Here is a 26914-nt window from a genome sequence, read left to right as displayed (position 1 = left end):
ACTGAGACGCTCGGGGTCACGGGCCTGGCTGCTCAGGGTATTACAGCCAGGATCCCCACAGAGGGCTGGAGAAAGCAGTGTGGGCGCAGGAGCCAGCCGGAGCCCTGGGACTGTGTGTTCCAGATGTGGACCAGTCAGGCCTACCCCAGGCCTCCCCTCAGGTGGGCAGGCAGGGGCCTTCCTGGACATGCTCCATGCAGGCCCATGGCCCAGCGGCCCAGGCAAACCATTAAATGACCAGCCCCCCACCATCCTAGGAGATGGGGAGGATACAGGCTCCACTCGGACCAGAGTCCCTGAGGCAACCTTCACCCCGCCCTCCATGCATCCCCAGAAGGGAGGGACTGAGGCTGGAGCCCCCATTCCCAGACTCTCTCCTTCCTTGACAGCCCCCAATACACAGCACCTAGGTTCAGCTGGGGAGGGGACCAAGCTCCTGCCCAGCTCCTGGTTCCCCCCATGTCCACTCCCCAAGCAGAACCCAAGCAGAAGTGTCCAAAGTCCCCCACGACCCAGGGGTCCAAAGAGGAAGCCAAGTCCAGGCCTGCTCAAGAGGACAGCCCCAGTGTGGGCTTGGGTCCCCTGACTCAACACTCATCCTCCCAAGGGCAACCCTTAAAGCTGTCTTCAGCACAAGGCCCCAGCAGCTGCCAGGCCCGGCCGTGGCCCCCCACCTCTATTCCCTGGCAGCTCCGACCCCAGCTGCACACCTGCCTAAGCCTCAGTGCTCTTCCTATGTCCACTCTGGCCGGGGTCGCCACCCATTCACCTGCCCACCTGCCCCATGGAAGCTAAGTCCAGTCTCCAGTCCAGATGAGAGTCATCAGGACAGGCTGACAAGGCCAGGAGAGGCCAGTATCCCGGTGGAGAGACAATTACAGGCCACTGTGCCAGGAGGAGGATGGAGGCCTTTCTCCAGACCTAGAGGTACCAAGGCAGGAGCTCTGCTCTGCCCCTAAAACCAGCCAAGCCGAGGAAGAACTAGAGGATCCAGGAGGCCAAGCAGAGAGAGGGACAGCAAAGGTACAACGAGAAGGAGGCGTCTCGGGCCAGACACTGTGGGCTCTGGAGCCAGCCAAGCAGCCCCGCCCGCTGACCGTGAATGAGTACTTCCCCTGTCTGTGCTCAGTCTCCTCCCCTATGCCACGGGAGAGCATAGCCACCACGAAAGGCAGACCTGACACGGGGCCTGGCACACAGCACCTGATCTATTTCATGGAATCCCCACCACGGCATTCTCAAGTGGCAGGGACAGCACCGAGACGATCCCACCTTTGTGCCAAGGACAGCTAGAGGGAAGGGCCCACCTGTCCCAGATCAGGGCCGGAAGGGGGCCACCATGCCGTCCTGCCCGCAGGCATGAACAAGAGAGCAGGCACGAAGCACCCAGGTCACTTCAGCTCTGGGATGCCAGAGCAGGGCAGGGCCGGGCACATTGCCCTGTACTCTTCCCCGTGTCCCTCATCTCCCCCAACACTGATTCCCGCTTCCGACGCCTCCCACGTCGTGGCCTCTGCCACAAGCAGAGACCAGCCTGGACGCCCAATGCTGATGATAGAGACACGGTCCCATATCATGGAAGCTTCCCGCGGAGCCAAATGACAGCAGGGCCGGCGGGGGCGGCGCAGGGCAGCCTCTCACCTGCCGCATCCAGGAGCGGAAAGGCCTCTGCCAGGAGTCGGGCTTCTCCAGGTGGAGGTAAGCATTGAAGAGCATCAGGTACACGTAACGTTCCAGGAACTGTAGGCTCCGCAGCTGCAGCCGCCCCGCCTCCGGCTCCAACTTGGCTGCTTTCGCCTGGAGGACGAGGGCAGTGAGTGGGAGTCGCCGCGGGGCCCATCGCCACACCCCACGCACGGATACACACACACACACACACACACACACAGACATAGCTCCGGGACTAGACAGGAGGAAGGTACTCGGACAGGGAGGCCCAGGGCATGGCCCCGGCTCAGGTTCCAGGGAGGCCAAAGGAGAGCAAGGCTGAGCCATGGGGGCTCTGACCTTGGACGCAGCACGGCCTCCCCTCGGCCCCTGGGGCCTGAGCTCTACGGCCTCCCGTGGCTCCCAGGCTAGTGCGTGTGTCTCTGCCTGGGAGGGCGGCCCCCGCCTTGGCCTTGGCCTGGACAGGTCCTTAATGGACTTTCTTGCCCGTTTCTCAAATGGCTCAGGATCAGGGGCAGAAGCGGGGTGAATCCAGCCCCCTGGCCCTGGCCCTACCCTCCCCAAGGCTGGAATAGATCCTAGAAAGGCCACCAGGGCTGGAGAGTGACCAAAGATAAGGCGGCTGAGGGAAGAAAGAGGTGTGTGTTAGGTCAGGGGGCATCAGTGTTTTTAACAAGCCATCCCCAGCCCCCTCTAGGACGGCATCAGGCGACATGCCAGGAGAGAGGGGACCGCCACATGACTAGGGAGAGAGCATGGGATGTGGCTGGGCAGTGCAGGCCGGCTGGGGTCGGGGTGGAGAGAGCAAGCAGCCCGTGGGGCGGTGCAGATGGTGCGCAGACAGCACCCAGCAGGCGGGACCCAGAAGGCGCTGGCCTGGCTGGAACGAGGGTGTGAAGGGACAAGACAGGGAACTGGGCTGGCAGCCGACTGTGGAAGCCCGAGCTCTACTCTAGCCCAGCTCCCCACCCTGGCATGCAGACACCGGGGCCCCAGCTCAGACCCGTCAGAGGAAAGCCTGCGAGACACGGGGTACAGGTCAGCATCCTGAGAAGCTCCCGGGGGACTCTGCAGACGGGATAGAGCCCCATGGCTTTAGCTCAGGGGAGTCACTGAAGGTATAGGGGTAGGAGTGACCTCTGACCGGAAGACTCCCAGGAGGCTTGTGCTCAGGAGAAAGGGAACTTAAGTGGGGTGCTCTGGAGGCTTCCTCGGTGTGGGCATCAGTGGGCACCCCAAGGCATACAGAGTCGGCGTCCCCATGGCACGGTGTCCCTGCCGCCATGCCTGAGGTGCTCCTTTGTCCCACCACAGACGTGCAGCCCGCCCTAGATGCGGAGCCCAGGAGAGGGAACACCACACCACACCCCACACCCTCCAGGCCTCCATCCACCCACCGCAGCTCCCTGTGCTCTAGGAAGGCTAGCCTGGGGCCTGTTTCCTCAGGTGCCAGGAGCCTCCTCAAGGGCACAGCAAGGAACTAGAAACCAGAGACCCAGGAACCAGGAAGGGCCGCCTCCCCATAGCAGGCCCGTTGCCAGAAGCCTTCCAGCACAGGCACACCTCAGCCCAGCTGCAGGAAGGCTTTGCGGGGGCGGCGGGGGGGACCCTGCCCCAGACATGACGAGACCCACAGCCTCAAGAACCCGGAGCTGGAGTGGGGCTGTCTGCAGGGCCTGTGGTTCCCCACCTCTCACTTCTGCCTCAGGTAACAGCGTCCCTCAGGGTGGAGCAAGGACATAGTAAGAAGGAGCTCTGGGGCACTGGGGACAGGGAAGGGTGGGAGGTGGGCAGTGGAGGGGGCCCTGGAGGGGAAAGGGGCCCACAGCCACTGCTCTGGCTCCCTGCGAGACACAGCTGCGAGAGAGCAGCTACACGAGGATGATGCGTGCACAGGCCCCGCCTGCAGCGACCCTCAGGGGCTGGCTGGGTGGCTGAGGACAGTCCCAGGGCAACCAGAGCAGATGGGTCAGGGGACTGAGACAGGGAGGGGAGCCGGACCAGGGAGGGCATCAAGGAGGTGGTGGTATCTGAGGTGGGTTAGGAAAAGGGGCAGGCAGAAAGGTGCCCTGAGAAGAGGAGGAAGGGGCCAGAGAGTGAGGGGTGTCCAAGGCAGACTGACAGGGGAGGCGGCACAGAGAAAGAAGCAATGAGGCGAGACAAGAATAGGATGTGGAAGGCCAGCCAGGCCCTGATCCTACAGACAAAGGGGCCATGGAGTGCTTCTGGAGAGGGTGAGGGTGGAAATGGCCCCAGGGCTGCTGCCTGAGGTGACCGCAGCAGGGTAGGGCAGAGTGCCTCTTGTTTTAAAGATCAACCCACCAGGTGCTCAAAAAAAAAGCAATTTTGTTTAGAAATTAGGTAGTGGACCCCCCAAAACAAAATTTACCTAGAGACAAAGTATGGCCAATCCACCACCACCCCACTCTCCCTAAGGAGGGCCTTTCTGTCCGGCACGGGCCACTCCCCGCCCCATCCTTCCTGCTGCCTTCACCATCTCCATCCCTGCAGCTTACTGAAGGAAGGAAAATCACCCACAGTTCCACAGGACAGGACCCGTTTGAAACTACTTTCAATTAGCACTAAGGAAACATCCCATGGGCATGAGAAGCCCACGGCTCCAGGGCTGGCCCATGGGCACAGGTACCCAGACCTGTCTTCCCCAAGCCCTCACTCCCATGGGGACAGGGGCCAGCTGCTCCCAGATACACCAGAGAGGGCTGCCTCTGAGCAAAACTCAGGGTGGAGAGGCTGGGTGACTCTGAGCCCTACAGGCAAGGTAGGGTAGAATTATCTCTAAATTCAGACCGTAAGTAAAGGTGACACCTGACACCCCCCCAGAAGGTTCTGTGGGCACTTCCTGAGAGCAATCATAGTCTGTGATTTGAGACAATGACCCATCTTACTATCAACGCCCGATTTCCTTAAAATTCCTTAAAACCCGATGTGGGCACTGTCTGGGGACAAGGATAGGTCAACCTCCTCCTGTTGATAAAAATAGCAGAACTGTTTTTAAATGGCCTGGTAGGCCAGGCTGTCATTAGCTGTGGTGGCGCTGGACAAGGCTTCCGCATCCACTGGGACCGAGCCCTAAAAAAGAAGAGGCTCAGGAAAGGTGGCCAAGGGTGCTGGGCGTTTCGGCTCTCTCGGGCCTGCGGTCGGCCGGCATCCACATAGGCCCAGTGTCTACAGTCGTGGCTCTCTTGAAGCTCTTGCCCTTTGCTGGGCCACGCGGAAGAGATCCACCAAGGCAGGGCTGATCCCCCTCCCCAGGTGTGTCAAGGGTCTACAGCATGCCACGTGCCAGGCTGAGCCTGTCACACCCAGAACGGAGTGTTAGATCCTAAAACGTCTCCTAGAGGGACACCCATTTTGCAGATGAGGCTGGGCAAGGCTAAGTAAGCACCCAACGTCAGAGTTCCCAGCTGGGACACAAATTCCAAATGCCCAGCTCTCTGACCCCTCTGGGCCCTGTGGGCATCAAGCTCAACCACGCCCGCCTCACTCTTGCTTCTGTACCTTGACCCCCTGCCTTCCCTCTGCCTGGAAAGCCCTTCCCTTCCACCAGGCCTGGCCTTGCTCCACTCAGCGCTCCAGGCGCAGGCCGAGCCCCTGCTCTCCTGAAGCCTGCTCTGAGTGCTCCAACCTCTTCTCGGTCTCCTCTGCTCCCCAAGGAATGGTCAGTCTTGAAAACAATCCTGGAGACAGGCATCAGATTATAATGAGGTTTACAACTTCCGTCCTCCCCAATACCCTGAATGCCAGTGTCAGGACACAGACCAGGCAGGCAGCAGGCATCCAGCTGGTGGATAAGCACAGACTCCCCAGCCAGCTCAGCCACTCTCATGTTTCCAGTGCCCTCTGGAACCTAGAGTTCAGACAGGACACTGGGGACCCCACACGTGCACCTCCGCCTCCGGGAATCCAGACTCCAGGCTGAATGGAGAATCTGAGCGCACCGCCACGCTGAAGAGCTCTAGGTAGATATCAAACCAATTTCCGACACTCACAAAACATGTCCCAGGTGAACCTCCTGAGCTTTCCCAAAACCTGCTGGACAGTCTGCCCATCTTAACGTCCATTCTTCACACTGCTCAGGCCAAAACCTGGTCTTCCGCCCTAACTTTGCCCTTTCTCAGCCCCACAGCCCACCAGTCAGGGCATCTCGTCAACTGCTTTGAACACTCCCAGCTGCTGCTCGCCTCTTTATCACCTCAGCCCAAGCTGGGTCACCTCAGTGACAGTCCCTGACTGGCCTTCCTGGTCCCCCTCACCCCACTCCTACAGACTATTCCCAACACAGCCCCAGAGTAAGCCGGCTAGAACCTTACGTTTGCTCCTCTGCTCAACCCACTCCACAAGCCCCCACTGGTGCTCAGAATAGAAGCCGACATCTGTGTAATCGTCTGTGCAATCCCAGACCAGGCCCCATTCTGCCTGCCCCCTGCCCCTGTAACCTCTGACCTCCTCTCCTGCTCCTCAAACATACCAGGAAGCCCCCACCTCAGGGCCTTTGCACCTGCCATATCCCTCTGTCCAGATGTCGGCATGGATCTCCCTCACTTCCTCAGGTCTGTGTTCAAACGGCACCTTTTCATCAAGCCCCTTCCTGACCCAGACCCCATTAAAACTGCAATCCCCTTAACCTCACAGACGCATCCCAACCAGACACAACGTGACTTTGACTTGTGTCTTGTTCCTCGTGTGTCTCCCTCCCTGGAGTGTGGGTTCCACACAAGCAGGAACTTCCCTAGGCTGTCCATGAGGCATCTCTGGAACTAGCGCAGTGCCTGGCACTCAGGAGGCCTACCAGAAATGTCTGTTGAATACTTCGATCTCCCATTTTTATCAAGCCCTGCATCACAGACAGCCCGGGCTTACCTACATCAACCCTTCTGCTTTCCAGAAGGGGCAGCCGAGGTAAAAGAGATGAGCTGACCTGCCGATCGCATGGAGGGCTGGACGCAGCCCAGGCCATGGGAAAACCAGAGCCCAAGGAGAGAAACAAGAAGGGCAAGCAAGGCCAGGCTCAGGGCCTGAGTCAGTCCCAACCGGAAGACACCTTTGTTCCTGGAGTCTGCCTGCTGTCCTTTCCCTGACCCACTCATAGCAATGAGCACAGATGGCCTGGTGGCCTCTGCTGTCCAGCTGGGCAGGCGGCGGGCAGCCCTTGAAGACGGCTAGTCTCTAAGGGGCGAGGTCCCAGAGCGCCAACCCCCCATCCTTCTCAAAGCCCCGTGCCACCCTCTCCCTGTCAGACACTGGCTCTCAAGCAATCAGTGCCACCCGCTTCCAGAGGCTTTCTAGGAGTCCCTGCAAACTCCATCCTCGGGCCTGTCCCAGGGCCTCGAGCACAAGGATGCTTTCTACACCTCATCCCCAAAAGAGAGAAAATGGCCCTTGGCCTATAGACAAGTAGCCAGTTTTCCAAACAAAACAAAACATTTTTTTAAAGATTTATTTATTTATTTGAGAGAGAGAGAGCGCGCGCATGAGCATGAGAGAGAGCACAAGCGGGGGAGAGACAGAGGGAGAAGCAGGCTCCCCACTGAGCAAGGAGCCTGATGTGGGGCTCGATCCCAGGACCCTGGGGTCATGACCTGAGCCGAAGGCAGATGCTTAATTAACTGAGCCAACCAGGCGCCCCCAAAGAACACATTTTATTCAGTACTTTCAAAGTAGGAAGGGACTAAACCTGGCAACGCAGGCTTCTCTGTGCGCCCTTCATTCGACAAACGTCATTTACTCCTAGGCCAGGCTCTGGGATGCGGTGCCAAGACAGCCCTCGGGAGCCCACTGCCCTGTACGTAAGCTAGTGAGCTGGCCAGGTGTCCCAGCCCCCCTGCCCACTGCACCCTACACACCCCACTCTCACTTGACCTTGGAAGCAAGCTGTGCTCACTGCCACCCTTATAGGCAGCTGGAGAAGCAACAGTGACTCCAGGTGACAGATGGGAAAGGAAAGGCCCAGACAGGCCAAAGCAATCCACCCAGGGCTGTGCAGGGAGCTCCTAGCAGAGCCCCGGCCAGAACTTGGGGCTTCCCACCCAGACTCAGCATTTTGGGCAGCTAGAGAAGAGCGCCCTCTCCTGGCAGACCAACAATGTGGACAAAGAACAAAAAAGTACAAGGAAGGGTAGGAGTCAGTTTTCCTATTTAATCACACCGTGACTTATTCAGCCTTCGGCTCACTGGTCTGCTCACTGGCCAGACATCTGTGGAGCCCTACTTGCCCCAGGCGGGATCTGGGGGTCAAGGGGTCAGAGATGAGCCCTGGCCCAGTAGAAGAGAGATGAGCAGCAGAAAGAAGCACCCCCGGGGGGACAACCAGAAGGCTAACAGGGGCAGCAGTGAGCACAAAGGCGGGTCTCCTTGGGGAGTGTATGTATGGGCTGAGACGGAGACCCCTCCCGAACCACAGAGAGCTCCAAGCCTCCAGGGGCACACTTAGGGCCAAGCCTGGTTCAGGGCAGGTGGGCAGGGCATGGCTGCAGCAGGGTTAAAGCAGGAGGTCGCCCTGGAGGGGGAAGATCGTTCCGGCTCAGCCAGACCATGGGAAGGAGGGGAAAGCAAGAGAGGTCTCAGGTCTGAGAACCGTGCCCTACACACACACACACACACACACACACACACGCACGCACACACACGCACACGCACACACGCACACACTGTTCGAGCAGCCGCTCGTCCACCCGAGCAACTCTTCCTTCCATCATATTTTCTGTGACAGCTTACAGCATTCCAAGGCCACTCTAATTGCACAGCCCAGGCCCTGGAGACACATTGCCTACTGGAATGAGGTCTTCAGGGAACGACTTTGGCTGAAAGTCATCTGAAGATAACACCCTTTGTCTTTGCGGGCACCCAGCTAAACCTCTGACGTTTTGGCAACTTGGCACCAACCCAGGGCAGCGCGTGTGGTAGGCCCTGGTGGCTCCCTTACTGGCCCCTTCCTTTTTCCACCACAATAAGACTGCCCCCTGGGTCATGGCTGTTGGGGAGGGAAGGAACATGGGCTGAGGTGTTGGGAGATGGGTTCTGGTCCTGCTTCGAGCTGATCATGGTGTCGTTAGGCCTCAGTGTCCTCTTCAGGAAAATGGTCTAGTAAAACCTACCATCACCTCCTTACCAGCCACCCCGAGTACCAAGGGAGACAAAAGAGTAAGTTCTTAGAAAACTCAAAAAGCACTGTTCAAAGTTAGAGATTTATAGACGAAATCTCACTTCAAGACCAAAGGACATTTTATTCCTCTCTGTGTGGCTACTTTTATCTCAGTTTTTCTTCAAACTCCTTCTGAAGGGACAGAAGGGAGACACATTAGACTGTTCTAAACAGTCACCAGCCAAAGGTCACCAGCCAAAGCTAAGGAAAAGGCCGCTGGCATTAATGATTCTAGCAGGAATTCCTCCAGGAGCCCTGACCTGAGTTTCTGTCACAAATATTTTTCCCTTTCTAGGCCCAGCAGGAAACAACTAATTCACCAGATGGTGTCCCACTGTGGGCTGGGGCCCAGCCTTGTTACCTCTATCGCCACCTCACAGAGTGGCTTAGTTCAAAGAGCTTTCTTTCTTTTTTCTTTTTGAGGTGGTTTTTAAAATGCCCTGAGCATTCTGGCCCCCTCACACACATAAGCCAGATTAGGCCCCGGCCCAGTCTCACTGCACTCTAGAGAGTGGAGGACACATTGCTGGGCTGCCAGGGATGAGCCTAGGCAGAGAGGGGGGCCAAGACTGTCATACAAGGGAAGGCCTGTCTCTGTGGAAAACGTGTGTGCAGCTGTAGTCCCATCCCTCCCTCTGTGTTTATGACCCAAGTCTGCGATGTGCTCTTGTCCTCTGGCCACCTCAGGCCAAGAGCACGGATTATGGCTTCTAGTTCTGCTTCCCCCAACCCTGGAAGCAGCAGGGCTTGAGGTGGGAAGGAGCTGAAACTGTCCTCCATCTTGGGCGGCAGAGCGGAGAGGGCCCGACCTGGAAGTCAGGGTCTGGGGTCTTGCTCTCCTCCTGCCATCCACCAGCTATGGGTTCCTGGGCAAGCCCAGGGCCTCCCTTCCTCAAATGCACACATGGCTGTGAGGTATAGCCTCCCCTTCCTTAGGCACAGATACAAGTGAGCACTGAGCCAGATGCTCAGTGAGCCTCGTGGGGGCACCTCCCACACTGTTTCTGAGTCGGGACATGTGGAGGCTGGGTCTCCCGGCCTCCAGCCCTGGCCTCTGGCAACTCCCAGCCTCCCCTCAGGAGCCCCTCCATCTTCCTTCTCCGAGACCACCCCAGTCACCCAGACCCACATCACAGGCTCCAAGTCCGAGTCTGGAAGAATAGAGGCTCCCCAAACCCAACATCCTTCCCCTCGGCTTTAGAGAAGCTTACCTTGCAAACCTCCTTTAACACGAGCAAGTCCAGTGAAAAACCAAGCTTGGGCCCTGCCTTTCTGCCTCCGCTACACCTTGGCGGGGAGTATCTTTCTGGAATGATTGAATTAGCTAACGGAGGGGGAATGAGAGTGCCAGCGTATCAGCATTTTGCAAACCCTCAGTGAAATAAAGAATCCAGGGGACGACCTCCAGCAGTTGCCCGGTCCCAAGAGACACCACAGGACCTTCATACCCCTGTGGAAGCCCATGGCATCACTTGTGATTAGTTAGAGCTCGGGGTGCAACCAGCCAGGTCCAGACCACAGGTGTCTAATAAGCAACCTGTTTCCCTCTGGGGTTACACTTCAGGGGAAGGAGAGGGAGAAGAGCAGCCCTGGGCTCCACAGGCCACATCAGCCACATGTGATCTGTGGTTCTGATCTGGATCCTGATCCAACCGCAAAAAGACTCTGGGAGACCACTGAGAAAATCTAAACATGGACCAGGTGCTGGGGCGGTTTGGAGTAACTTTTAGAGGCTTGGGGTCTGGGAGCGAGGCTCTTCGCCTCTCAGCCCCGCTCTGAGAGCAACGCACATAGGACCCTAGAAAACTGCTCTCTAGCTCATCTGTCAGCAGAGGGGACAAATGCTCTGTAAGTTCTTTAGTGCTGAAACCTGAGGATCTCTGTGGGGATTCTGAAGCTACAGGACATCACAGGACACTCTGGCCCTACAGGGATCCTCAGAGCCCTCCCATTAGTCGAACACTTATTGTGTGTCAGCCCTGTACTTCTGGTCCCTTATGTCCTTTTCACACACAGCCCTGCCAGGAAGCAGTATCGGTCCTGCCTGTCAGATGGGGACACAGGCGGTCAGAGAGGATGAAGATGGCTGTTGAAACCCAGGCTCCTCCAACTCCCACACCCACATTCCTTCTGCCCATCAGCCCAGAACAATCCAGCCATTCCAGAGTCCACACATAGGCATGCACAGAGCAGGCCAGAGGCCCCTTCTAATCTCAAGGCAGCTGGGGCAGCTCAGGCCATCCTGACCTTAGCAGGACATACGCTTTGGGTCTAGCCAGGCCAGGTCAAGTGCAGGGTGACTTTGGAGGAAAGACATTCTGCCTTTTCTCTCTAAAGGATATAGGGGCCTGGTCACCAAAAGCTGTGATTCCTAAATCTGGGTCCATAACCAGTTGCATGGGTCCACAGGAACTTAGAAACATAAATCTGTTCAAGGACTCTACTCTGAGATCATGTCTATTCTACTCCCAGATCACGTCCATTCTACCTTTCTGGTACTAAAATATCCTTTTTTAAATGAAATGTCAACCGTGTATATCGTAGTTAGGTTTTTAAATAGTTGCTTCTTTCTTTCCTTCCATCTCTCCTTTCTTTAAAATGGACACATTTAGCAAGGTTATATACTGGCAACCCTAGAAAGGTCCTTCCCTGTTTTAAACTGGCCAGCTACTGGGATTGAGGCTGCTTTTAGCTCTTTCTTTGTTCTAGGATCTCTAAGATTAGTGTCCTTATAAGAAAAGGACAGCCCCTTCCCTCTCTCTCTCTCCCATCCCACCATCTGTCCATATCCAGGCAGCCAGGAAAGGCCGTGGGAGGACACAGAGAGAAGGTCGCCGTGCACAAGTACAGTGAGAGTGCTCTCTGGAAACAAATCGGTCAGAACCTTCATCTTGGAATTTCCAGTCTCCGCAATGTGAGAAAATAAATTTCTGTTGTTTAAGCCATGTGGTTGTGGTATTTCATTGTGGCAGCCCGAGCTGACTAATGCACGTATGATGGCCTCTCCCTTCTTGAGGTTTCGGTCTCATCTGCAAAATTGAGACAGTCACATTCTGTGAGGCCAGCAGGACCCTAATGCCAAACTGAACAAAGACAAAAGAGACTGAGATCTCTTATGAATCTGACACAAAAATCCTCAACAAACTAAATCTAACAACATAAAAAGATACACACCATGACTGAGTAGGATTTATCCCAGAATGCAAGGTTGGTTTAACACCTAAAGTTCAATTAAAATAACATACTATATCAATAGAATAAAGGGCAAAAACCATGATAATCATCTCAATAGATATGGAAAAGCATTTAACAATAGTCAACATCTCCTCATTAAAAGAAAAAAACAGACTCAATAAACTGAAAATGGAAGGGAACTTTCTCAAGCTGACAAAGAGTATCTATGAAAAAGTCAGTTAGGGCACCTGGGTGGCTCAGTGGGTTAAAGCCTCTGCCTTTGGCTCAGGTCATGATCCCAGGGTCCTGGGATCGAGCCCCGCATCTGGTTCTCTGCTCAGCAGGGAGCCTGCTTCCCTCTCTCTCTCTGCCTGCCTCTCTGCCTACTTGTGATCTCTGTCTGCCAAATAAATAAATAAAATCCTTAAAAAAAAAAAAAAAAGAAAGAAAGAAAGAAAAGAAAAAGCCAGTTAAAATCATATTTAATGTGAAAGGCTGAAAGCTTTCCCACTAAGATCAGGAACTAGAGGGGGGTTGTCTCTGCTAGCTAACTTTGCTTAACATTCCACTGGAGGATCTAGCCAGGGCAATTAAGCAAGAAAATTAAATAAAAGGTACCCAAATTAGAAAGGAAGAAGCAAAACTATCTCTATTTGCATATGACATGATCTTTTAAATAGAAAATCCTAAAAAATTCACTAAGTATGAAAACTAATGAATTAGTTCAGTAAGGCTGCAAGATAGAAGATCAATATACAAATGTCAATTGTATCTCTATATAGTAACCATGAACAAACTAAAAAAATGAAATTGAGAAATTAACTCCATTTACAATAGCACAAAAGCAGTAAGTTACTTATGAATCAATTTAATATAAGAAGTGTAAAACTCACACTCTGGAACTATAAAATATCTTGTAAAAAAGCAAAGAAACCCTATGTGAATGGAAAGACATTTCATGTTCATGCATCAAAAGAAGAACTATTGTTAAGATGGTAATACTCCCCAAATTGATCTGTATCGAAATCCCTATCAAAATCTCAATTGGCTTTTTTGTTGTTGTTCAGAAATTAGCAAGCTAATCCTAATTTCTATTCATATGGAAATACAAGGGACCCAGAATAGCCAAAAGAGTTCTGAAAAAGAAGTCATACTTGGAGAATTCATTTCCTAATTTCATGACATGTTTTTTTTTTTTTTTAAGATTTTATTTATTTGTCAGAGAGAGAGAGAGCGAGCACAGGCAGACAGAATGGCAGGCAGAGGCAGAGGGAGAAGCAGGCTCCTGCTGAGCAAGGAGCCCGATGCGGGACTCGATCCCAGGACGCTGGGATCATGACCTGAGCCGAAGGCAGCCGCTTAACCAACTGAGCCACCCAGGCGTCCCTCATTTCCTAATTTCAAAACTCACTACAATACTATGGTAATCAAGACAGTATAGTACTGGCATAGAACACACAAACAGATCAATGGAACAGGATTAAAAGCTCAGAAATAAGCCCTCATATTTACAGTCAATGGATTTTTTTTAGAGGCGCCAAAATAATTCAGTGGGGGAAAGAACTGTCTTTTCAACACATGTGCGAGGACAACTGGATCTCTACATACAAGAGAATGAAGCTGGATCTCTACCTCACACCATATATAAAAATTAACTCAAGATGAATCAAAGACTAAATGTAAGAGCTACAACTACAAAACTCTTAGAAGAAAACTACTTACCTCTTAGAGGTGAATTCTCACGAGCTTAGATTAGGCATGACACCAAAAACAGAATGTGATATATCCATACAATAGAATATTAGTCACAAAAAGGAATGAAGCCATGATCCTGGTTAGAACACAGATGAAACTTGAACACATTGTGCTAAGTGAAAGAAGATGGTCATGAGGACCACATGGTGCGTGATTCCATTTTTATGAAATGTCCAGGATAGGCAAATCCATAGAGGCAGAAAGTAGATTCACGGCTGCCTAGGGTTGGGGGAGGATGAAATGGGGCGATGAAAATGTTCTCTATCTGGCTGTGATGATGGCTACATAGCTCTCGGAATGTACTAAAAACCAGGGAATTATACTTTAAATAATTGTTTTGTATGGTACGTGAATTCTATCTCCATAAAGCTGTCATTTAGAAGACAGCAAAAGGGTGAGACTTGGCTGCAGCAAATCCCCCAGAAGGGGCCCCCAACCAGGAGCATAGCATCATCTAAGAGCTTTACAGACCTACAGAATCAGAAACTCAGAACTGGAGCCCAGCCCAGAACAGGCCCCCCAAGTGATCTTGAAACTCACCGCAGCTGGGGACTCCCGCTTAGATGAGATGGTTCTCAACCTTGACTATGCATTACAAACACCCACACCCTGGCCCCCCAAGGAGACCTAGTAAGTTAGACTTTATGGATGGAACTCAGGCATGGGAATGTTTTAAAGCTCCCGTGTGAAACAAGTGTGTCACCAGGGTGAAAAGGACCAGATAAGAGAATGAAGGCCTTCTGCTCTTCAGCCTCTTTGAGAATTTGACCCAGGCTCAGCTTACTAAGGCTACCTAGCGGCTATACTGGGGAATGACTCTATATCGTCCTTCTGTTCCACCCCCACCCCACCCCATCACCCCTGCACCAGGGAGCCCTGCATGGGGTTCAGGGATCCCTATCCTCCCACTGCTGAGGTCAGCAGAAGCCTGGCCTCTGGAATGGGAGTGGGTGAACATGGTTACCAGAAGGTAATGTCAAATCATCTGACTGAGCCAGGAGAGCTATGTATGACAGAGCCCCACCGATAGCTAAGGGAACGACACACTTTTTTCTAAATAGGCTGAAACTCTGGGCTTTTACAGAAAGTTTGTAAATTTATGGAAACATTTTCATTGCTATCATTTAATGAGTCACCCAAACACAATTTTTAACGGAGGAGGTCAATCTGGGAGCCAGCCCCAGCTCCCGGGTAGTGCAGACATACATAGGTCCTGAGCAGTCACACGGCATCAGCCGTTAAAACACTGAATGGGTGCCCTGCTGGTCATTAGATGGCCACGTGCCAAGCCCTGGAGTGGCCCCATCTAGCTACCTGACTCCTGCCTGGGACCCTCAGCACCCCCCACGACCCAGAACCTGAAGGGTTAACACCTGGCACCACAGGGGTCAGGATGGGGTGCTGGTTCTGACTGGCCACATCCCTGACCAGTTCCAGGGCTGCCACAGGTGTCAAACGCTCTGATCATCCCTGACACACACATACCTCACCAAGAACTCCCTGAATCACGCCAGGGTGAGCCGGGGCTGGGCGTGTTTCCATTTCACAGGTCACTTCCAGAAGGTGAAGGAATAACAGAACTGATGAGGGTCCCACGGGAGCCCTAGCTGCCTCACGTCCAGTCAGCCCCAAGCTCGCTGAGCACCCAGGTCAGGGCGAGGCTCACCTGGCGGTAGGTGCAGATGATGATTTCCCGAAGGTGATAGTGCATGGGCGTCATGGTCTCACTGACCGTGTCCAGGGCTGCATCTACCTCCTTCTTCACACGGTGCCCGTCAGGCAGCAGCTGCACCACCTTCATCACTACCTGGGGCCAGGAGAGCACAGAGAAAACTAAGGGACGGGGGGAGGTAGGTGGGGCCTCCAGCCCCAGCAACAGGCTCACCCCACACAAAGGGCCCCCTCAAGGCCCACTCCACAAGTGGTGCTGAGAAAACTGGATATTCACATGCCGATTTTTTTAAACAATTTTTAAAAAACATTTTATTTATTTATTTGACAGAGATCACAAGTAGGCAGAGAGGCAGGCATAGAGAGAGAGGGAAGCAGGCTTCCCGCTGAGCAGAGAGCCTGATGCGGGGCTCGATCCCAGGACCCTGGTATCATGACCTGAGCCGAAGGCAGAGGCTTTAACCTACTGAGCCACCCAGGCACCCCTCACATACAGATTTAACTTAAGAAGGATCAAAGACCTAAACCAGGGCTAAAACCATAGAACTGGCAGAAGAAAATGCAGAGAAAAACTCCATGATATCACATGTGGCAGTGACTTCTTGGACAGGCCATCAGACGTACAGGCAACCAAAGAAAGGACACCATCAACACCATAAAAAGGCAACTGACAGAATGAAAGGAAATATTTGCAAATCGTGTACCTACTGAGGGATTGATATCCAGAATATATTTAAAATTTCTGTAACTCAGCAACAAAACAAACCAAATCAGAAATGGGCAAAGAACGTGAACAGACATTTCCTCACAGAAGACATGCAGGCAGCCAACGAGCATCTAGAAAGATGCTCAGCATCACTCGTCATCAGGGGAATACGACTCAAAACCATGAGGTATCACCTCACATCCACCAGGACAGCTACTATCAGAACAGAAGACAACAAGTGTTGGGAAAAACATAGAGAAACTCAACCTCTTGTGCTTTGCTGGTGGGTACGTAAAATGGCGCCACTGCCACAAACGACAATATGGCTGCCATTTAAAAATCAAGCAGGTTACTGTACAATCCAGCAATTCCACCTCTGAAACTGCAAACAGATATCCAGACAGGTATTTGGGCTTCCATGTTCACAGGAGCATGACTCACAGTCGCCAGAGGGTGACAATAACACAAGTGTCCACCACCAGATGAGTGGATAAACAAAACATGGTCCATACATACAAGGGAATACTACTCAGCCTTGAAAAGGAGTGAAAGCGAAAAGACACTCAACATGGAGGACATGATGCTAAATGACATAGACCAGACACAAAGGGACAAATACTGGGTGATATTACTTGTATGAGGCACGGGGAACAATCAAATCCACAGAGACACAAAGTAGAACAGTAGTCACTAGCAGCTGCAGAGGGAGCAACGGGGAGTTCCTGTTTCATGGGTATGGTCGGTTTGCGATGAAGAGAAAGTTCTGGAGATGGATGGTGATAATGGTTGCACGACAAAGTGAATGTACTCAATGCCACAGAACTATACGCTTAAAGACACTTAAAATGGTCAATTATATGGTATGTACATTTTACCACAATGAAAAAGTAAAAATCTAAGAATCAATGAATCAGTGAGAAGGAAGAGGGGAGTTTCAGGAGAGGGAAGAGCAGACACAAAGGCCGAGAAGCTGAGGGAGTTTGGCAAGTTTGAGGGAGCACACAAAGGCCACGGTGATAGACAGCAGGGACAGTGAGGGAGGGGAATGCTGTGTGGCCAGATGGCCACAGCACCAACACCAGAGAGACCCGTGCCAGCTCTGAGCACCCCCATAAGATAGGGATCCCGCTGCCTGCTTGCAGGGTGTCTGCAGTGATGACATGTGGCAGGTGCACAATACAGGGGTGACTAAATCAGAAATGTGAGCAGTTGTCCACCCAGTGCCCTGGACTGAAACAGGGGTGAGGTGGGACAGGCCACGGCCCGGCATCAAGGTTACCAGCCACAGCTGGGGCCCCAGAGCCTGTGAGGCAGTCGTTAGTGCCATCCAGACAAAATGTGGCCAAGGCCTCCCCTAGGGCACAGAGCAGCTCAGTGGCAGAGCCAAGTGGCGGGGGGGGGGGGGGGGGAATCAGCCTAGTCCCCTCTTCTTCAAGAGCCAAGCTGACCTGTGCTCTGGTTTTCTCATCTGTGAAATGGGAGCAGGGGAGCACAGAGATGATGACATGGGAGAAGGTGATGTAATTAAGAGGAGCTCTGAAGATCCCCCAGAACTGTCAGCCCTCTTCCCTCACCCAGGGGTCCCCACGGGGCCCTGTGGGGTGTGCTCACCTCAAACTCGCCCTTGGTGAACTTGGCATCAGGCACGCTCACGAGCTCCTCCTCGCCCACCTCGGGGAAGCCCTGAGGGAGGACAGCTGCTGGGACAGGGAGCACGTCCGTCCAGGTGGCCCCCTCCCCAACGTGAGGAACCCCTTGCCAGGGGTCTGCCAGCCCCAAAGCCCTCTGCCCAGGACTGATGGGACAGGCTCTGGGACCATGCTGTGCACCATCCCTGTCCCCCACATGCTCCTGCCACAGCCAGGGTCCCAGGGGCCAAGCAGCACCCAGCCCTGTGCAGGCAGGACAGGACAAGCCACACGTACCTGGATGTGCCAGAAGGCGAGCACAGCCACCACCATGGCAGTCGTGGTCCGGCCCTGGCCACTGAGACAGCTGAACACGAAGCCAGTGCCCGGGTCCTTCGCAAGGGCAGCCCGTACAACTTCGAGCAGCCGGTCGAAATCCTGCGTGGGAGACCAGGGTCCGAGTCAGGCAGGCAGTGCTGCAGGAGGCAGACTCCAGATGTGGCCCACCCCTCCAAGAGGCAATCCCAAAGCAGACGTTGTGGGACAGCCAGGTACAAGATGGCATGCTTATAAACAGCCACCCCCACCCCTTGCCCTGGGCGTGTCATCCCCTCTTCCCCCAGGCACCCACCCATCCACCCCCACCACACACACACACACACACACACACACACACACACACACAGACACCCTCCACCAGGCAGGACACAAAAGATGTGTATGTCACGCCCACGTGCTCCATCCCCCAGGGCTGCGCAGGAACACCCCCCCCACCCCACCCCCACCCCACTACTTGCCTGAGAGGGACCCCACCCAGGTCCCAGCCTGGGGGCAGGGGCCTGACCTCAGCGGATCCCCGCAGCATGGGTCCACCAGGGGGCGACAAACAACGGGCAACCAGACCCACAGAGGCAGGACCTACCAGCCCCTGAGGCCGCCCCTTCCAGGCTGCTGTCACCTGTCCCCACAGGCACCCAGCCCGGAACCACACCCCGCACAGACACACCACCCGAACAACGGACGTATCACAGCGACCCGCATGCAGTAAGGGCTGGCCACACGCACCACAGACGTACCCACGGACCTTAAAACACACACTACACAAAGACACAATCCTACAGAGATCACACACACAGCACACAACCTTGGACACACACAAGAACCCCACAACCCCACTACACACACACACCACACCACACAGTTCCCCAGAGACGCCTGCCACATACCCCCCAGGAAAGACAAGATGTCCGTCGGATTCCAGACCAACCCACCCACCACATACATGTACACACTCCACAGGACACCCACACACACTCCATACACGCTTCCCCCACAGACGTACATTCGCTACAGACACCGTGGATACACTTCCCACACACACACACCTGAGACACAGAATAAACACAGACATGCATACACGCCCCCGGACTCGAACCTTGGAAAGGAGTGAGTAAGCCACTGGAGGCTCGTGGAACAAGCTCTCAGTCCCTGGGGGGATCTGTGCCCACAGCCACGGCCCAGGCCAGAGCAGGGGTGGGAGAGGGCCTGCTCTGGCTCCCTAAGGACCCAGCCCGCACAGCCCCCTCACCTGCTCGCAGGGGGCACAGAAGTCCGGCAAGGGGACGCGGTGGTAAGTGAGGCCAGGGTAGGCCCCGCGGTGCTGGGCGAAGACCTCCTGCGAGGTGTGGCATGTCTGGAACCTGCGGGTCGCTGGACCCCCTGGGCCTGGGAGAGGCATACTCAGGTGGGCCTTCAGCTGGGACTCCAGGTTCTAGAGGAAGGTGGGACAGAGGGCTCAGGCCACTGAGGCAGCCTCCGGGCCCCCCCGGAAGGCCAGAGCCTGCCATGGCCAGGACAGGTCCTGGCTTTTGGGTGGACCCCTGCCCCTTCCTGAGCCTCAGGGGTCAGAGCCAGACCCAGAGCCAGGGAGATGACCAAAGTGGGAGTCCCGAATCAGCCACTCCCTGAGTCTGCTCCTCCTGGGGCCTCAGTTTCTCCATTTACAAGAGGAGCCTGGGACCTTCTGAAGATTCTCCAGGGCCAATTTCCCAGAAGGCCTCCAAGGTGGGGGTGTGCAGAGGGCAGGAGGGCCTCACCTCAAGCTGGTCGGAGGCCATGGGGGGCCCAGGCCACCGCAGGCTGTGGGTGTGCCCGTCACACTCCAGCACGGCCTCCTCCCTCAGGTTGACCCACACAACATGCCGGAGCTTCCTCTTGGCATCGGTTAGGTAGGCCAGGATGCTCCCCAGGGCCTGGGGGGAGACCATCAGTGGGCCATCAGTGAAAGGGCTCAACCATTATCCCCCTTGACCCCACGAGTAGACCTGGGGCCCCTGGGGTGGTCACCTTGGCACTGGGCTGCGCCGTGCCATAGATGGGCATGCGGGGTACCCGGCGGAAGTTGGCCACGTCCATCTCTCTGACGGTGCTGAGAGCGTCTGGGGAGATGAGGTCGTCTGCCCCCTGTGGGGAGAGCAGCAAGCCTGGGACCCCCAGCAGCTGACTGAGCTTCAGAGCCTGGCCCAAGGTGGGGCAGGGGAGGGCAGACACCAGCACTTTACAGTCCACGAAGCCCGTTTGCACACTGGGCGCTTCAACACCACCCCGGCAGGGAGAAAGGCGATAGTGCCCACCCTCCAGAGGAGGACCGTAAGGCTCTACAATGAGAGGCCGGTGACAAAGACATCCAAACCAGGCCTCCTGCCTCCTCGCCTGCAGCACGTGGGTTCAAGAATGATGAGAGGGAAAAACAGCAGTGGCCAAAGCTGCAAAAGCTTCTTGGGGCCTGAGATCAACCCCACATTACTCCCAGGAAGTCTGCCGCCCCAAAGGCCATCGCCTCTTTGTCTCCTGGGAAGGAGGGCGATGTTTAATCCAAGCCATCAGGAATCAAGGGCCTACCAGCCCCGGGGACAGCCCGCACCCATTCCCACTGCCCCAGCCAGCCAGCCACACTCACCAGAGAGCCCTTAGTAATGAGGTCCCCAGGGGCCACAGGCCCTGCTGAGCTCAGGGTCACAGGCAGGCGGTACAGCTCGGGGTGGGCACATAGCCAGCGGCTGAAACTGAGGGCAAAGGCCAGCGGGTACTGCAGCCCGAGGCAGAGAGAGATGGGAGTTCAGGGGCACGAGGCCATCCCAAACTCTCCCAGCTGACCCTGTCGGGGGGAGGGGGCGGAGCCCCAAGAGACTTCCATCATGGTCCAGGGCAGGGAGGAGGGGATCCAAGAGGACCAGAAGGTCCAAAGCAAGATCCTTCCAGGCCCCGATGCCTCGGTTAAGGGTACAGAGACGGGGGCCCAGGACAGAGAGAGGTGGGCCCTCCCTTTGCCTGACCTGCTCTGGGACGACCACTCTATCAGGGTCTCTCCAGGCCTCCCACACCCATCTTCCTCTGGGACCAATGAATATGTCCCCATTCTCTTCCCCAGCTCCACAGGGGTCCTCAACAACCCCATGCCAGTTGCTGTAGGGGACAGGGCTGGAGGGACCCCAGGAGGAGGGGTTGTGAGTCCACTGATCCCCCTGCCCACCTGCTCATGGAGATAGTAGTTAAACAGGATCAGGTAGAAGTATCGCTCCAGGCTCTGCAGCGCCCTCTGTCGGACACCGTGCTGGCTGCAACTTTCCTGAGAGAAGGTGACCCGGAAGGGGGGCCAGGTGGTAAAAACAGGGCTCCCGGAGCCACCCTGTCCCCATCCCTCGAAGGGCAGGAGTTAAGCCTCAGAAATCCCCAGGACACAATCTACCCCTCCCATTATAACACAGTTCTGCTGGGCTGGAAATTCTTCCAAGCATCTAACACTCTCCCGTTTGCTGCAATTAGTCTGTGGCCCAGGGGAAGCTCTTGGTGACTACCCCAGCTGTCAACACAGGGACCACCTAGCCTACCAGTTCTGTGCGCAGAGACAGGCTGGCACCCTCCCTTCCCCCCACACCATCTTTGCACCAAGTCATGCACATGCAGGGCCGTGCCCAATCATGTTGAGGAAGCAAGGATAGAAATACCCTTCTCTAAGCCAGAGGCCCTCCCTTAAGAACGGTGACCCACTCCACAAGAAAACAAAAAGACCCTCATAACAGTGCTCCAAGGGAGCCACAATTTTTTCCCTTACTTTACAGAGGTTCTGAGAAATGAGCTGACTTGCTCAATCATGCCACTGATGGCAAGGAGAGTTGGATCCCCAAAGGTTGTAACCACAGCCCAGCCTGGGCCGGGGGTAATGAGCTGTGAGAGAGAATCCCAAAGTCCCTTTCTCCACCTTAGGATCTCAGAGTTCACTGGCTGGGTCAGTACCACCTTCTGGAGGGCAAGTGAGATCGAGAGAGGCCCACAAGAAAGGTCATGCCCTTTGATTACACTGAACCCCATCTTTGGGAATCTAGGCCAGAGGTTGGCAAACATCTACTTCAATGAAAGGCAGTAAATATTCTAGGGTCTCTGCTTTACCTGCCCATCTTGGCAGCATGAAAGAGCCACAGACAGTGTGGAACTGAATGGACAAGTCCATGTTCCAATAAAACTTATTCACATAAACGAGGTAGCGGGTTGGATTTGGCCCCTAAGTCACCATTTGCTAACCTCTAATCTAGACTAAGGGGGAAAAAATCCTAAATACACAACAGCTTCATTTTCGTGAAGTTATCTTGTTGCAAAGGAATTTACACTGGTGAGGAACTGGAAACAACTCAACAGTCCAACCAGAGGGGCGTGGTTAGTAAATCACGACAGCGACATCCCAGGGACGCATGCTCTGCAACGGGCTCCCTTCTAAGGGCGTCATGGCTCTTATCTCAGCTTATCTCAGCTGGTAACAACTCTATAGGGTGGTTATCATTCATGGCTCCCTTTTTACAAGCGGGGAAACTGAGGCACCGGCCCACGTCCACACACCTGTAATGGCAGAGCCAGGACCGGACCCCACGTGGTCAGGCCAGAGGCCACGCTCTTAACCTAGCTGGCCAAGGATGGCTGAAGTCACACAGCCGGCAAGAACCACAATGACGAAAGGAGGGATGGCATGGGGGGTGCTGAGAAGGGCTACAAGCATGCATAAATGCATCCGGGAGGCACCTGAACCGAACCAAGAATGTCACAAACAAAGCACATGGGGAGGAAAGTGGCCTGAAATGCTCCCGGCAGCCGTGCTGGCATGATGGGTGACTTTCTGCCTGCTCCGATTTCTCGATTTTCCATACTCTACTATTGCTTTCGAAAGATATTTTTTTAAAGTGTCAAAGAAGAAAGTCTCCACAGGCCTTAGATTCCTTCCACGTGCTATGCACAAACACTGTCAAGACAACGGCCTCTCCCCAGAGGGAGGGACAGAGCTGCTGAGATAGCCCAGAGCCGATCGCTCTTCCAGAAGCAGCAGGCTGGACCAAACCCCAGCCTACCCAAGGAAACAGCAAGGGACTGACTGGAGGGGGGACCCAGGAGCAGTCTGGGAAGTGTCTGGCTCCAGAGGCCGCCGGCACCCCCGCCAGCGGCCCCTTCCTCCGTCCTGTTTATTATGCAGCGAGGGGACCTGGCCAGGGAAAGTAAACTTCCCCGCTTCCTTGTCCGTCCTTCCTGCCGGCCCAGCAACTCCATCTGCCCTTCCTCTGAGCACCTCTCTTCTCTGGGAGAAGCAGCCACCAGGAAAAGTCAGTCGCAAAGAAGCCGGTTCACAGGTTTCACAAAATGAGGTCACGGGACTCGGGCAAAAGCAGGCCCTCTCCAGGCCTCACCTGGGCTGGGCTCTCAGGCCGGGCGCCTTCCAGCTTCCTCTGGTGTCCCAAGACCACCTCCTTCAGGTCGTGCAGCTCGGCACAGGCGGCGATGGCTCTGTCCACCTGGGGCCCGCGAACGGAGCAGGGAAGGGGTGGTAGGTGGGCAGCGGGGCCGGAGAAAGACAGCGGAGATGGAAGGGGAGAGAAAGGGAAAGAATGGTTTGCCAAGAAGGGGGCAGTGCAGGGGAGGAAGAAACCCCACCAGCGGAGAAGGGCCCACCCCTCCACGGCCCCGGCCCCCAGCGCCCAGCTCACCTCGTCCACTATCTTCCTCCCCTGAGGCACCACATGGAGAAAGCTCTGGATCAGCTGAAGCTGCCCCAGGGGCAGCGGCTTGGCCTGCAGGGGGACAGCCCTAACGAGGAAGGGGTCAGTAGCAGAGGCGGTACCCCCAAAGTCTTCTACCCCCGCTCCCGCTCTTGACGCTTCCATTCACATGGCTGCTGAGGGGCCCTGGACTACAGGTTCCGAGTCTTCCTTCCCATTCAGGCTGGGGGATGCAAGGAGTATTTTCCCCAGTGGGGAAACTGAGGCCCAGAAAGGTCAAATGACTTTTTCCACATTACTCAGCAAGTCTGTGGCAACCCAGGGAATGATCCCCACGTTCCCCACCTCCGGCTTTGGCCCTGGGCTTCTGACGCGGCCCCAGCACTCTGGCAGCCCTGTGCCCTCCTCTCCTCATCCCTGCGGCGCCCTGGGACACTCACTCTGGCCTCGAGGCAGCCCCACTGTGGTGAAACAGGACGAGGGACCCCAGGGTCATTCCCAGGTTGGTCCTGCCCACGCCTGTCTGACAGCTGAAGAGGAGAGCAGGGGGAGGCCCGTGGGCATCACGGAGCGGCAGCAGGCTGGGGGTTTCCTGGGAAAGACCACGACTGTCAGCAACAGCATGACCTGGAAACCCTCTGCCAGGACCAAGTCCGGGGAGAGGGGGTCATGACATCGGCCCATCTATGCCCCACAGTCTTTGGCAAGGGGTGCCTAGACAGGGGGTTCAGCTGCTTCTGGCAAACTTCTAAGCCTAATCTATTCCACCTGCCCCGAGGAGTACGGCCCTGCCTCCTGCCCCGGCCCTGGGGGAGCTCAGCCAACTGGGCCTGGGAGTGAGACTGCTCAGAGGTGACAGGCCTATATTTGACATCCCCATGAGATGCAAATTAAATAAGGTGACCTCCCGCAGGGGCTGGGAAAGAAACAACGCCAGTACTCAGGAAACACCAGCTCAAGAGGCCACAGATGAGAATCTCTGAGCCCCAATAACTTGATGTCCAGAGAAGTCAGGTGATTTGTCCAAGATCACACAGCCAAGTTAGCAACTGAGTCTGTCCAGCGTCCAGGCCTTCAGACTGTCAGTGCTGGGCTCTGTCATTAGAGAATGCACAAATATACACAGCCACACACACACATTCTACCTCCTACACAACACAGAAGGAAGCCTTCCTCTGAGGAAAGCCAGAGGCCATACTCACCCTGAGCATCACAATGGAGACAGGGCCTAGACCCAGACCCGCTGTCCAGGTTCCTGTCCCTACTCTGTGCTTCCACCACCCCCTGCCCCCTCCTGCCCTGACTTACCCGGAGAACATTCACAAAGGCATCAAACTGGGCTTCCAGGGGGGCCCCTTGCTCTGGCAGGGGCAGGCGGTGGTACCTGCCAGGTGACGGGGAGAGACCCGTCAGATAGGCCACACAGCCCGGGCAGCCCCCCACCCCTGCATTCCTATGGGAGAGATGGCTGGGGGGAGCTCGGCCCAGCCTGCAGATAGTGAAAGCGAGGCCACAGCTGGGGAGCAGGGCCAGGGAGCTCCACTGCCCAGCACGCAGGCATCCGTGCAGCCCGAACCCTCTGCTGACATCGGGAAGGCCTGTCACTCGGTACCTGTAGGCAGGCTGCAGGAAGAGGGGCCGCTTGTACACCTCCTCGGTCACATGCACATCGTCCTCACCCCGGATGGTCACAGCGTGAGGCTCCCCCAGCAGGTCCTCGATGTTGTGGTAGACGTGGTATGTGTTCTCGCTCAGCTGGGCGAAGTCGTGGATCTGCGTGGCAGAGTGGGGGCCAGAGGGCCATGATGGACCCGCAGGCCCCTCCTGTCCTTCCTGGCCGAGCTCTAGAGCGAGGAGACCGCACAGAGGCCACGGACAGGCTGCTCTTCCTCCAGGGGGGATCCAGGTGCTCTGCGCCCTGGGAGGCCTGTTGGGACGGTGGTGGCCAGTGGCCCAAGGGCAGCAACCTGTGCACAAGATGACATGGCCCACGCTGGGGCCAGGGAGCAAGTGCCCTGCCATGTCCTATAGGCAGCAGGACTCAGCTAAGCCATCAGAATCAAGGACAGGGGAATCTCAGTCAGCCGGGTGCCAGAGGAGATGAGGCCCCCTGAGGGAGATGGGAGACCACGGGTTCATGCCCGTGGGAGCCTCTGGGGGCACTGTAGCCACCGACCCCAGGCACACACCTCGACATCAAAATCCTTGACAGGCCTCCAGGGTGTGCAGGAGAACAGGGGCACATCAGAGACAGCCAGAGGCCCATCGAGAGAAGTGACTCACCTGGGCCTCACAGCTCCCGGAGGGCTGACCCTCCATGTTGGGGCTCCTAGTCTAACACTCCTTCCACGCCACCAGGCCCCTGCTAAATACGGGTGCTGAGCCCGGAGGAGGTGCGCAGGGTGGGAAAGGGGCAGAAGCAAAGGGAGCCGGAAATAGGAAACGTCCCTCCTCCGGCTGCCCGTAAGCAGGTCCTGCAGCCAGTGACTCGCCCGAGCAGGGCCAAAGAGTGGGTGAGCACGGGCCGGTGAGAGCAAAGTGAGACTGGGAGGCAGGGTCCCAACACAGATGCCTGCGGCCTGCCAGGGAGAGGGCCCTCCACCCACACCAGGGACCCGCACCTCTTTCCGGATGGCCAGCTCTAAGCTCTCTGCCTGGATCCCAGGTCCCAGGCCCTGGAGGTTCTCATGAAGATTCTGCTTATCTCGAGGTGTGTAAGGCACGAAGTCGTCATCGGCCCGCAGAAACAGCACGGGCTCCTCCCGCACACAGAAGACCACACACTCCTACCAGGGGCCAAAGGAGGAAGAGTGTCACCGCTACCCAGCACGGGGGCCCGACCTTCTGCCTCACCTCTGTGCCTTTGCACAGACCGGTCCCTCCTCTTTGAGCGCCTGTCACCCCACCCTGTGCCTGCTCAGTCCCAGTGTCGCCCGCTCCTGACTGTCCCTCTTCTCAGGGCCCAAAGCCCTTTGCCTGAAGCTCCTGGTGTGAATTCCTGCTTCATCCTCACATGATCAGTGAATACGTCTCCCTTCGTGGACTATAGGTTCCTTACAGGGAGAACCGTATCCTGATCATTTTCACTTCCCCACTCTTCGGAGCACGAAAT

General features: G+C 55.6%; 1 protein-coding gene across 5 annotated transcripts in view; it reads right to left on the bottom strand.

The window, feature by feature from the left end:
- Window positions 1-26914, bottom strand: part of PALD1 (phosphatase domain containing paladin 1) — an 87534-nt gene that overhangs the window by 2014 nt on the left and 58606 nt on the right. For all 5 annotated transcript variants that reach the window (XM_047702637.1, XM_047702638.1, XM_047702636.1 and 2 more), the window contains exons 5-19: window positions 26424-26588; window positions 25415-25575; window positions 25111-25186; window positions 24243-24394; window positions 23791-23890; window positions 23494-23598; window positions 21297-21392; window positions 20724-20852; window positions 20111-20227; window positions 19861-20016; window positions 19353-19535; window positions 18062-18202; window positions 17748-17819; window positions 15426-15566; window positions 1642-1797 (exon numbers count right to left, since the gene is read on the bottom strand). In XM_047702637.1, coding sequence (XP_047558593.1) covers window positions 1642-1797; window positions 15426-15566; window positions 17748-17819; window positions 18062-18202; window positions 19353-19535; window positions 19861-20016; window positions 20111-20227; window positions 20724-20852; window positions 21297-21392; window positions 23494-23598; window positions 23791-23890; window positions 24243-24394; window positions 25111-25186; window positions 25415-25575; window positions 26424-26588 — 1950 coding nt within the window. The remainder of the gene's footprint in view (window positions 1-1641; window positions 1798-15425; window positions 15567-17747; window positions 17820-18061; window positions 18203-19352; window positions 19536-19860; window positions 20017-20110; window positions 20228-20723; window positions 20853-21296; window positions 21393-23493; window positions 23599-23790; window positions 23891-24242; window positions 24395-25110; window positions 25187-25414; window positions 25576-26423; window positions 26589-26914) is intronic.

This window comes from Lutra lutra, chromosome 14 (genome assembly GCF_902655055.1).
Source record: "Lutra lutra chromosome 14, mLutLut1.2, whole genome shotgun sequence".
NCBI classification, from domain to species: Eukaryota; Metazoa; Chordata; class Mammalia; order Carnivora; family Mustelidae; genus Lutra; species Lutra lutra.
This window is presented reverse-complemented; position numbering and strand designations above follow the sequence as displayed.